The 13,635-nt window shown below is 38.8% G+C and overlaps 1 protein-coding gene across 3 annotated transcripts in view; it reads right to left on the bottom strand.

The window, feature by feature from the left end:
- Positions 1-12,787, bottom strand: part of slc12a5b (solute carrier family 12 member 5b) — a 40,895-nt gene extending 28,108 nt beyond the window's left edge. The window contains exon 1 of one of the 3 annotated variants that reach the window (XM_044211874.1): positions 12,335-12,787. In XM_044211874.1, the coding sequence (XP_044067809.1) occupies positions 12,335-12,389 (55 nt within the window). In that variant the 5' untranslated portion in view covers positions 12,390-12,787. The remainder of the gene's footprint in view (positions 1-12,334) is intronic. The other 2 variants (XM_044211876.1, XM_044211873.1) reach the window with 2 other exon arrangements.
- Between the last annotated feature and the right edge of the window lie 848 nt (positions 12,788-13,635).

Genomic DNA, 13,635 nt, shown 5'->3' on the forward strand with positions numbered 1-13,635 from the left:
GTGGTTTTTGGTTTGTTGTTTGTAGATTCAGGGAAAAAGTAACAACGACAGCAGATTCCTAAAAACAACAAACATTACAGATTGCTTTTGAATGTGTCAGCTGATGCTCACTAGCATGATTAGAAATGCACACACCTAAAAAAAGTATTGTGTTGATTCCAGGTAGATGACACAAGAGTGTACATTTGATTTAATAGAAACCATAAGCCAAGAACACAAGTATGGGGAGCAGATTTATCAATAGCTTAGAAGGTCATCAATGGCGCAAGCTCTACAGCATTTTTTCCTTTAATACATGTCCCCTCAGCTTATTACAGAACCAGCAAAGTCTTTGTAATGACTGACTCATCTGTACTTTTTGGATGAAAGCAAGCAAAGCTACCGTGTATTCGCCACATTTTCCCCAACAAGGGAACATTAAATGATTTATCCACAGCTAGATGCACTCAAGGTTGTATGGAGGTCAATAAGGGTGATTTTACCATACGATGTAAAGGAAAGGGACCCTCACCATTTACTGGATCGCTTTCCCTCACATGGCATGGGTGGGCATGTATACTATAAACAGGTAAAATACGGCAGATAAAGGCAAAATGCTACTTTGGCAATATGACAGTCAATTGAGTTTCTGTAGATGCATTTAAGGGTAGGAAAGTGGTGATGAAGATGAGTAAACTGATGGATGGGATAAGAGAAAGACAGACAGGTGTTTGTTCTGATCGACTCGTCATTTGAAGCTGTGGAATAACCAGAACAACATTCCAGCTGCAAGCAGGAATGCAGCAAAAAGTTTGGACATTTCACAGAGGAAAAAGTGGAAAGTCTTCCTATTATTTTTAAGTGCTGTACTGTAGGTTATATACTGTATGTCTAATAAATTAGACAAGCTGCTACTAAAGGATAGGGTTTGTAATATTCTTTTATTCATTCGCTATTGTCAACAAATCTGATGAAAAGACCAAATTCAACAATGCGTTAGTGCGTCTCTCAAAACTGGCCGACTACCCCACTCTGTGACTATATAATTTCCTAAAACAGCTGGGCACTGTAGTTTTTTAGCAAATGTTACTCAAACAGGAGTAATTAGTGTATTTGTTGGGGACTATTTTCAGCTGCAGATTTGGTGCTGTAGTAGTAGGAGTATTTCTGGCAACTGGTCGGTGTATGTTGGATTGTGGAGACTTCATCTTTAAATACTCAAACAAAACTCAGTTAACAGTCAATTTGTCACGGATACGCCAGGCTCTTCACGCCAGCGAGTCTTCACTCCAACAGACTTCCCCTTCTTCATACCTGCTCACCTGTCTGTTCTGGCTATAATCCTAATAAACCTGTCTCCCTATCGGTGTCTCCTGCCTCTCTGTCTGTAACACAATTGACACAAAGTTTCACCATTAACTTTAGCTCTAACAACAAACAGTGACTCACTCGGTCTGTTTCCTCCACAGACCGAGTGATGCGACTGGACCGCTGAGAGCGAGACGTGGGAGGGAAAATGATGAGCAAGAAAGGATTAGACCACGTTGTATTTAATAATCTCCAATCTGAGACGACTGGGTGGGAGAGATGTTGCAGCTCAGTCGGAAGATTAGAGGAAAGCTCTATCTCTATTCCCACTTGACTTTCTCCAGTTGAATCACTCTGCTCCTGGATCTCAAAGTGTCGGCCTCTGTAGTGTGATCATGGTCTTAGTAAAGCCATTAAAGCCCCAGTGAGTCATATTACTGTGAAGTGCCTCAGAAAGTAGGTGTCAGAGGGGAGCACAAAAAAGACAAGATAGTTTCATATCTTTATGTGAGACTGTTCTTAACGGAAAAATTAGAGCATTGGTTGTTTATCCAAATCCTTAAAATGACCTGCCCACAGACAATTATCACCCGACTCTGCAAATCCCCTCAGCTCTACGGAGCTTTATAGCTTCTTTTAACTCATTGTTTTGGTTCACTCTCATCACTCTCCTATCGTTGTTTTCGTCCGCAGCAGGAAGCTGCTTTCAGCAACAAAACAAAACACTGTACATCCCCTGCTGAGCAACAAAAGACAAACATACACAGTTAGCGACTAGCTGGTGAAAATACTGGAGCATTTAGCAACTACAGAGCCAGATATTTCTCTCCTCTCAGGAGTTGGTGGAGACCAAAACAGAGCTAAAAGGAGAGTGAATATTGGACTTAATATGGTGGACAGAAACACGACTCTAAATGAGCGCTGATGCTATCTAACGTCCAGCCCAACAGAGTCTTACTACTTCCTTAACCATTTAACCAAGTGGTTTAAGCTGCCTAAATATTTACCACAGGGCCAGAGGTACAGATCAGGAAACACTCATATGGTGGTAATTTTGGAAGACATTAACAGATGACTAGTTTTGTCTCTCACATATTTTCCCTGGAAGGAAACTGATGTCACACAAATTGCCATGTATAATTTACTTTCAACCAAAATTACCAAAAGAAAGGCAAATAAAGGCTCCTCAGCATGATGACATGTATTAACATTACAGCATGCAATGTCAACAGTGTAGTGATGTTACATCATCTACAGTAGGTTACTGGAAGTGTTTATCTGACGTACTGATACCCATCCAATAAAAAGACATGAATGTGATGTAGATGGGTTTACTTTGAAATAAAATGAACCACATAACGTACATTAAAGACGTCAAGACCTTAATCCAACTTTGACATTCTGACCTTCTCACTCTATATGGATTAAAGTCAGTGTCTGACACTCTTCATTCAGTGTTCAGTAATTGAAAGAGCCAGGACAAGTCAGAGGATTACTGACAAGCACTGACATGTCTTATCTTTCTGTTGCTAACTGGGCAATATTGAAATCCTTCATATGGCATTAAGAAAGCAGATTTACATAATGCAGCATTGCTCTGCGATGAGATAATACCTGGTGCACATTTACTCATGCCCACTACAACTCAGCTATATAAGCACAAAAGATCATTGAAACACAAACCGGATAGTCAACCTGGGCTACTGTACAATCCTGTGGGCTACAGACACACACACGCACAAACAAAACAAACTAAATTTCTCATGTTTAAGTATTTCTGTATTTTTGTAATTTTCATGTTTAAGCTGTTAATAACTGCTGTTGTTTCCCTGATTAATTTCCTTTTTATTACAGTGCAATCATAATAATGATGCTACTTGTTACTAAGGTTAATACTAATAATGTGATAATATAGCAATGGGTGAATTTTTTGTCCTTCAGCCTACAGCTATGACCCTGGCAAAGACAATGAATCATCATCTGCATTAGACATAGAAGGAGTTTTTTCCATGCATCATTCATCCATCTATACGGTGTCAGGTGACCCTTCTCTCTCAGTGAAATTACAATGGTGAACACTCTGCATTAACAAATGATTGATTGATTCAGATTCAAACACCAGTGAATGAGCTAACTACATCTGGCAAGCAGATTAAGTCCATCTCAGCGGGATGTGGTTATGCCCTGTTATGGAGGGCAGGAGGTGCACACATATCAGACTAACAAAGCAATAGTTGACATTTTGGGAAATACGCTTATTTAACTTAATCTTGCCAAGAATTAGATAAGAACATCAATACCACTCTCATGCTAAATATGAAGCTACAGCAAGGAGAAAGTTAGCTTAGCACAAAGACTGGAAACCGGGGGAAACCGCTAGCCTGGCTCTATCCAAAGGTAAACAAATCTACCTACCAGCACCGCTAATGCTCACTTATTAACACATTGTATCTTGTTTGCTTAACGTACAAAAACAGAAGTATAAAATTTGTGCCCGGCATATAACTATAAAAAATCAGAACTTGACATTTTTACAACTCCGTTTATGTACGGAATAAATGAGATACATGGTAATTAGTGAGCTTTAGAGGTGATGGTAGTCATATTTTTTGCTTTTGGACAGAACCAGGCTAGCTGTTCCCCGTTTAACATCTTTGTGCTAAGCTAAGCTGACCAGCTGCTGGCTTTAGCCTCGTATTTACTTTACAGATACGGGAGTGGTATTAATCTTCTCATGTAACTCTCGGCAAGAACGCGAGTAAGGGTATTTCCCAAAATGTAACTATTCCATTAAAGGAACACTCTAATAATTTGGAAATATGTTTATTTGCCTTCTTACCCTCAGGTCCTCCATGTGTTTAGCCTATTATTGCTCAGCACAAAAGCTGGAAGAAGTTAGCCTCTGTCAAAAATTAAAAAAAAAATATGAAAAACTTTCACCTGAGAGAAGGACAGCAGGAGTGACAACTGAGAAGCAATTTAGCTAAAACAATCCTGTTGGAAGTAATTCATTTCAATAACATGCACTGACTGATAAAAGCGACCAGCATGTCCTGTAAGGCAGTTATTCCTAATCTGGGGGTTGGGACCCCGCTAAGGGTTGCAAGATAAATTTGAGGGGTCATGAGACAATTAACAGGATACGAAAGCAGAAAGGAAAAACTAATTTCTGCTAAAAATATATACTTTTTTTAGACTTTCCTTTAATCTTTGATTTTATTCTTGTAAATTACTGGACAATTTCACCTCTTCAGGCCTATTCAAATAAAGCAATTTTGATCAGTCCACCACTTTGGTCCAGACTGAAAAATCTCAACAATGATTAGATAGATTGCCATGAAATTTTGTACAGACATTCATGGTCCACAGACCCTAAATTGTGCTGGCTATGGTGATCCCCTGACTTTTCCTCTAGCGCCACCATGAGGTTTACATTTGTGGTTCAGAGTGAAATATCTTGACCACTATGGGATGGAATGTCATTAAATGAAATTTGCCACAGATATTCAAGGCACCCAGGGGATGAATTTTAATGACTTGACGTGATCCACTGACTTTATCTCCAGTGCCACCAGCAGGTTGATTTTTGGTTGTTATTGCAATATCTCAACAACTATTATATAATTGACAATGATTATATTATAATGGAATGCTGAGAAATTTGGTTCAGACATTCATGTTCCCTTCTGGATGAATTGTAATAACTTTGATCCCCTGACTTTTCATCATGTGCCATCATCAGGGCAAAATTTGTACTTTGTCCAATACTTTGGTTAATGGCCAAATACCTGCAAAACTAATGACATTCCCATCATCCTCAGCTGTATTTTGTATTTAGTACTCTTAGTCTTGCTTTTTGAAGTCCTGTTGTTCGGTTGCTCTACTGAAATGAATAAACGACCCTACCTAACACTGACAAACCAACTGGCACATTTCTCTGGCTCCTGGATGTTTGAAGCTGTTTGCAATAAGCACATCCAAAAGCATGTTCCCTTCATGTAGAGCATTGTGAGTATGTGAATACTGTAAACCGTATGTGTGCGTGCACGCACCTCCAACCAAGGTTTAATCTCTCCCAGTCTAAACAGCCCTAAGAGGAAATGCCAGACCATCTGCCCGCAGAGCTCATATTGATCGACCAAAATGACAAGGACACTGAGACAGGTAGCAGCGTCTGCAAACCTGCCATCATCGACCATAAATGTGTGAACAACACATTAAAATTAATAGTAGTCCATCCAAACATCTAAAACACACACTTGATATGAAGACAAACCTCATACTCCTTTAGAAAAACAAGCTTTGCGAGCACTTAGAAATGCTGGATTACTTGATAATAAACACTCAATTTAAAAAAAACAACAACATGATTATAGATCATAAATGAGATAGCAACCTGTTTTATTTTTGATGTCTAAATCATGAATTTGATTATTTATAAATAGATGTTGCATTACTAGTGTAAGACCTTACAAGAACATACATTTGCCCCGTTTGTCTGAAAACAACTGCAACACTGAAGAGAATTTTGCAGCTTTGTACTGGGGCTGTTTGTCTTGATGCTTTCAAAAGAGTCTCGTTTTTTCTACCGCCAGCCAGCTGATACATCAGTCTGCATGTCCAAAGCCACAATAAAGTGGGTTTATTTGTTTTAACTTATTTTTTTCTAACTTTTAATAGTATATGTCATCTGTTTTCTGCATGTATATTTGTTTTTATCTATCAGCTCCAGTATTATAATAAAATCCTGTATTACTCACACATGATGTCATTACATGCTTTTATATCAACCCTGCCAAAAATCTGACATTGACATGACCTTTGTTTATCTCCTGGACCAGCTGCTCCAGAGGATACAAGCAGTATTTTGGCAGCTGCAGCTCCATTGTAAACTCTGTGTTTACAAGTACTGTGAACAAGAAGGGAATGGCTACTGTTTCACTCATTTCAGCCTGACGATGCACTCAGGATGTATCACTGGATGGTTGAAGATTAGATGCTTTGCTCAAGGACACTTTGACAACTACAAACCCGATTCCAAAAAAGTTGGGACACTGTACAAATTGTGAATAAAAACAGAATGCAATGATGTGGAAGTTTCAAATTTCAATATTTTATTCAGAATACAAAATAGATGACACATCAAATGTTTAAACTGAGAAAATGTATCATTTTAAGGGAAAAATAAGTTGATTTTAAATTTCATGGCATCAACACATCTCAAAAAAGTTGGGACAAGGCCATGTTTACCACTGTGTGGCATCCCCTCTTCTTTTTGTAACAGTCTGCAAACGTCTGGGGACTGAGGAGACAAGTTGCTCAAGTTTAGGAATAGGAATGTTGTCCCATTCTTGTCTAATACAGGCTTCTAGTTGCTCAACTGTCTTAGGTCTTCTTTGTCGCATCTTCCTCTTTATGATGTGCCAAATGTTTTCTAAGGGTGAAAGATCTGGACTGCAGGCTGGCCAATTAAGTACCCAGATCCTTCTTCTACGCAGCCATGACGTTGTAAATGATGCAGTATGTGGCCTGGCATTGTCATGTTGGAAAATGCAAGGTCTTCCCTGAAAGAGACGACGTCTGGATGGGAGCATATGTTGTTCTAGAACTTGGATATACCTTTCAGCATTGATGGTGCCTTTCCAGATGTGTAAGCTGCCCATGCCACACGCACTCATGCAACCCCATACCATCAGAGATGCAGGCTTCTGAACTGAGCGCTGCTAACAACTTGGGTTGTCCTTGTCCTTTTAGTCCGGATGACATGGCGTCCCAGTTTTCCAAAAGAACTTCAAATTTTGATTCGTTTGACCACAGAACAGTTTTCCACTTTGCCACAGTCCATTTTAAATGAGCCTTGGCCCAGAGAAAACGCCTGCGCTTCTGGATCATGTTTAGATATGGCTTCTTTTTTGACCTATAGAGTTTTAGCCGGCAACGGCGAATGGCACAGTGGATTGTGTTCACCGACAATGTTTTCTGGAAGTATTCCTGAGCCCATGTTGTGATTTCCATTACAGTAGCATTCCTGTATGTGATGCAGTGCCGTCTAAGGACCCGAAGATCACGGGCATCCAGTATGGTTTTCCGGCCTTGACCCTTACGCACAGAGATTGTTCCAGATTCTCTGAATCTTTGGATGATATTTTGCACTGTAGATGATGATAACTTCAAACTCTTTGCAATTTTTCTCTGAGAAACTCCTTTCTGATATTGCTCCACTATGTTTCGCCGCAGCATTAGGGGAATTGGTGATCCTCTGCCCATCTTGACTTCTGAGAGACACTGCCACTCTGAGAGGCTCTTTTTATACCCAATCATGTTGCCAATTGACCTAATAAGTTGCAAATTGGTCCTCCAGCTGTTCCTTATATGTACATTTAACTTTTCCGGCCTCTTATTGCTACCTGTCCCAAATTTTTTGGAATGTGTAGCTCTCATGAAATCCAAAATGAGCCAATATTTGGCATGACATTTCAAAATGTCTCACTTTCAACATTTGATACGTTATCTATATTCTATTGTGAATAAAATATAAGTTTATGAGATTTGTAAATTATTGCATTCCTTTTTTATTCACAATTTGTACAGTGTCCCAACTTTTTTGGAATCGGGTTTGTAGTTTATGTCTCTGTCAGAGATGTGTTTCAACTTTGTGGTCATTTTTGAGATTGCGCTGTGGTTTGTGATTGTGTTGTAATGGATTGCATTGTATTAAAATGTGTTTCTTATATTTTGTCTGCATCCATTTACTTGTACTTTCCTTTAGTATTTCCATCGTATGCAACTTTATATTTTTACTCCACTGCATTTTTTTGACAGCTACTAGTTACTTTTCAGATTTGCATTGTTATAGATTCAACTACCCAATAGTATATAAAGTAGTTAAAATTAGCTCCACTATGACAACGCTAAAATGCTACTTACATGTCAGTAATAACATATATAAATATGTGATGAATATAACATTCTGACTGTTACCATTGCGAGTACTTTTACTTCAGATACATAAGGTACATTTAGCTTAGAATACTTATATAGATGTATTTAAGTGAAATTTTCAACTTGTAATGGAGTATATATATATATTGCTATTTTTACTTCAGTAAAATACTGCAATACTACTTCCACCAATGTGCAGTCCAACATAACAACACTATTAACTACAACCTCAAAAATGACTAGAAAGTTGACACATTCTCAACAAAAACTGAACATAAGCCTCACAAACGTAGGAAATATTGCAGGATATTTGTATTGAATTGCATTACACTGTAGATTTGTACTTAATAAACTAGTAACTCTGAGTATACCCTATTTACATGACCACGCAAAGAGAAAAAAACTCCCATATTTAGCAAAGGATGTCTCCTTTTACTTTTCCAAGTTAGTTTTCAAATTTAAATGGTTAACCCTGAAGCAGCTCCTACACATAGGCTACTCATCAGTTCTTAAAGCCTTAACTGCATGTTGTACTAAATGCAAAATGCTAATGAATTCCTAATGGATACTGCACAACGTTTAAAACAAATTAGAAAGTAATTCATGATTCACAAGACGGAGCTAAAATGGGTGTAGACACACCAATATGGAACTGGATAGGAAAGTAATTTACAAGAAAAGTCAATAGCTGTTTTTCAAAATGAAATGAACTTAAATGTTTTTAGGAGAAAACCTGCACCAGGATTGAACCATCTATGACAAATTCCTCTTTTCACCTCACAATCACTCCTGTTGAGCTTATTGATTAGATCTAATCCATTCTTTTTGCCAGTGGACAGCGTGCAGCCTCAAGGGGTCTCATAAATCTGTCATCTTGCCCACCCTGTTAAAACAGACAGGACTATAATGAGATAGTAGTTCTATCCAGGTGTGATCCCAGATTGGTCACTAGTATACTCTTGTCTTGTGTGCCCTGTTCATATAGTGACCACACTCCACTTGCACCACAAATGCCACCTCATTTTTCACCCCTGTGGTGTAATGGTGTTGCTCAAATCATGATCTTTAAAAAGCAAAAGGTCATTGACCCTCTGTTGTGTAGTCTAATACAGTCTAATACACAGCTGATGGTAGCTAATGTTAGCTAAATTAAGCTAGATATTGCTTTATAACTGACTGACTGAGCCAGTTTGCTGACTTTGACTCTTCCCTACTTGCTACCGCTATTATTACACAAGCTACGTGTTATCAATAATCCTAATATATTGGGGTATTGGGTATTGTCACTTGTAGCTATTGTTCAGCAAAAAATTACACAGTCCCTCTTTAATGCTGTTGTTTCACTTATAATACTTGGTTTCTTCCTGTCATGAGGGACAATAACTAATTTGACAACTAATCTACACTTTTGTGAATCCAGTTTTCTTGTTACTGTATTAATTCATTTTTTTACATACTTCTCATCTAATTCTTGTTTATGATATCTCATCTTTTTCTGATGTGTTCACTATGATTGACTTTTTTGTGTTTCCTCTAATACTGTTTCACATTTTCTTCCAGTAAAAAAGACCAACTGCTATCTCTAACTCTTATTGGGAGTGTGTTTCGCTCGCAGCACAGCTGTGCACATACATTGTCTGTCATACTGTCATGACTTTGTTGATGTTATTAGTAACACCTGTGCTTTTATTTACAAGTCAAAATGTTTGCTGTGAAAAAGGCCTATGCTACATTATCTTTTACTATGGAGTGTGCAGGCTATAGGCAAACAAAAACAGAAATTAAACAAAACCATTTTAATCAACTGAGAACAGCTTCAATCCTCTACTACTAATGGATAACATAATCAAATCTACTGAGCTATTATCACCAGGTTTATGGAAGACTGCAAGATAATTCAATGTTTTCTGGAGCAACCATGTTTCTTGTTTTATTACCAGATATTTTAGCCTAAGTTCATTATTTATAATTCTTTCATATATGATATCTACTTTACACACAGCAGTGGTGTGTGTGCATTGCCTACTAGTTAGTGTAAATTTCCCCTTGAGAAGATGTGAATGTGTCAAAGCTGTTATTCAATGGAGGAAGGTTACTGCACACTGAATTTCCACTCAATATAATGTTGAGTGGAAATGTAATGTGTCCTTGTAATCCAGTTTTCTGCCTCAATACTTTTAAACAACAGGCTTTGGGGGTATGCCAAGTTAGCCAGTTGATCCAATAGAACAGAATAAAATCCTCCAGAGGCAGAAAAGTTTTTCTTTTGCAAATACATATTAGACTTTGCTGCACATGTGTGGATTACTAAACTGATCCCATTCTGTGATGCGTGATGAAAAGAATCTATGGAAGACAAAGACCCACACCAAGCTAAAACCAGTCAAGATCTCTGTAACACTTCAAGTGATCACACTATATGATGTTAAAATGAACTGTCTCTCTCTAACACACACACACACACACATAAAACAATGGCAATGGGGCAAATTAACCTCTTTCTCAAGCAATATACAAAGAAGGTGAAATGGTGTAAGCAGTGAAGTAGTATTATTTCGTATTACTAATACAGAAACTGAGACAATATTAGGAACAATGTGTGTGTGTGTGTGTGTGACAGGTATCAAAATTTAAAGGAAATCATCAACACACACTAACATAACTAAGGTCCAAATTGTAAATCATTTAATTTGTCTTAGTGGTACCTAATTAATACTGTTGGATTTCAGAATTTACCTTGTTGAGTGTGTGTACACAGACACAAACGCACATTTTATACACATTTATACCGTATTATTATCATCAACCGGTAAACCCACTTTGTACTTCACACTTATTTTAAATTCATACTTATACCCATTCGGTACTGTGGGTATAAGTATAAATTTATCTGACCTGTATTATAGTATATTATATTTTTTGCCTAGTACTTCTATTCCTGTGTGCACTGATGTGATAGTGAGCTGCTGTAACAAAAGAGTTTCCCCTGCGGGGATCAATAAAGTATTTCTGATTCTGATTCTGACTTTCTCAGAGCCCTTGGTGATCTCTCCAATTTGCTTGTTTTGTCCAATCAACAGTTGAAACCCTGAAGATATTCAAAAGAAAAACAGCAAATCTTCACATTTAAGAAGATGTAACCAGAGAATGTTTTTGCTTAAAAAATTACTGAAACAATTAGCAAAATAGTAGCCAATTAATTTTCTGACTTAGCAATAAATTTGCAGCATTAGTAATAACTAATGAATGCAAACTGAAGGTAAACAGTGAAACAATGAAAAAGATTGTTCTGCATCTAAACATTTTACAATATGTATGGAAAGGTGCCATCAAACAACATATTTGCATGCATGTTTAGGCACACTCAGACTGAATACAAACACACAAACACTCAGAACCACACACTTGCACCATTATGAAAGGCAGATATCGCCCCTGGTGAGATGTTCTTGATGGGGGAAAGACATGAATGAGTTTGAGAGTGAAAGGCTGGTTTTCCGAGACGCTCTGCACTCCACTGGAAACCTTTTTGTAGAGTGATTAAAAGTGTTTGACATGGACATATGAATCTACAGGCACAGGATGAAACACATCTACTGCGCCAAAATGTCCAATTCATCCATCCCCTGACCAAAAATAGATCATTTTGAAAAAACAGCAGTGAACCAGCAGAGAAGAGGAACTGAACTGTTTGAGCAGATCGAGGTTGACATATGCAACCCCAGGAGGTGCAGTGCGTGAGGGTTAAGTGAAGGTGCTGTGGAGCAGACGGATCCTTGACTGGAGCACATCCACTTGTTGTTTCCATTCTCTCAACATGTAGAACCTTAAAGTACCACTCAGGCATACAACCAGAGCTGAAAGAGTTTGCAAGTGTCCTCTGTCCATCTCTGTCTGTCTTAGCTCTTCACACACAAAAAGGCAGACGCAAGGACTAACACTTATCTCCCTATCCCTGAAATGACATAATCTCGAAATCGTTACCCTAACTACCCCTAACTCACACGTGTGCCCCCCCCCCCCTCGCGCAAATAGACTCACCCAAGTCCACACACTGCCACTCACACTCCTCTCTCATCAGTCTGTGGCAGGTTTCGTCACTCACCCTGGCTGTTGGGTCCCCCCTCTCCCTCCTCGTAGTCCGTCATGTTGTTCAGCATCCTCTCTCCTCTTCAGGCTGTGCGCACTGAGCACAGCTCCTGATCTTGTTGCTTAGTAAAAAGCTTTTGGGTGGGCTGGAGCCTACGACAAGATGCGCTTTATTTCTGCGTCTCACTGCCTCTTTTCTCTTGCCTCTGGTAGCTCAGTAAAAAAAAAAGCAGTAGAGAAAGGAAAGCAACATTTTATCCTCTCTTTTACTTGTCTTGTCTGTTGCGTGATTCCCTGTGTCTCTCTTCAGGAGGAGGATGGAAAGACTGAGAGAGGCTGCAGGGTAGAGTTGATGATGGTACTCGGTGTCGCTCACGTGCACGCTCTCGGTCTCTGTGAGCCACTCGCCCCCCAGTCAGTTTAAGCCCGATGACTACATTCATCATGTATTCAGAAGGTATTATCCCTCCCTCCCTCTCTCCCTCTTTCTCTCCCTCATGCACGTTCATCATCATCCATCTCATCATGAGAGAGGGGTGGATGGAGAGGGAATGAGACAGAGGGGATGCACGTCAAACGAGAAAATACTGCCTCCTGAGATTAAGCATCTCCTTTGATGTTCTTTTCAGATGGAAGACAAGATTCCATTTCATTACTGTGTATTCATCCCTCTTTTGTTATCCCCCCCCCACTGCTTCTTCTCTTTTATAATTTCCTGCGTGGTCATGGGCCATTATCTGTGGAAGGGCTGCAGGCTCCACTTGTATAACTCTCACTGTTACCACACACACTGGTTGAACTGCCCTGGTGTTAGCATTATTTTGGTCTCCTGGATAAGTGTGGGAGAGACTATTTTCTAAATTTTAACTAATATGTTCGCATTTTTATTCTAAATCTTTATCCAAATGACAAAACTGAAAGGGAAAGAGAGTGGTAAGGCAGTGATGGAAAACCTATAGTAGTATTGTTCTGTCCTTTTATTATTTCATCATATTGGTCCTCCTTGACTGATTGATTTAATACAATAGATCACATTGTGCTGATAGGTTGAAATATATAGTTGGCATCTTTGGAAAGGCCCTCAACTGGTTCCATATCTATTTGGCAGGGAGACAGAAAGTATTGGTGAATATGTTTCAAATCCCATTATATTCCATATGGAGTACCACAGGTTTTAGTACTAGGTCAACTCCTTTTATGATTATCCATGCTTCCATTATACTTCATTATACAAATTGTTCGACAACACAGTGTAAATTTCATAGTTATGGTGACGACACACAACTGTACATATCATTAGCGCCCATTGATCCCAAA

Source organism: Siniperca chuatsi, linkage group LG10 (assembly GCF_020085105.1).
Source record: "Siniperca chuatsi isolate FFG_IHB_CAS linkage group LG10, ASM2008510v1, whole genome shotgun sequence".
NCBI classification, from domain to species: Eukaryota; Metazoa; Chordata; class Actinopteri; order Centrarchiformes; family Sinipercidae; genus Siniperca; species Siniperca chuatsi.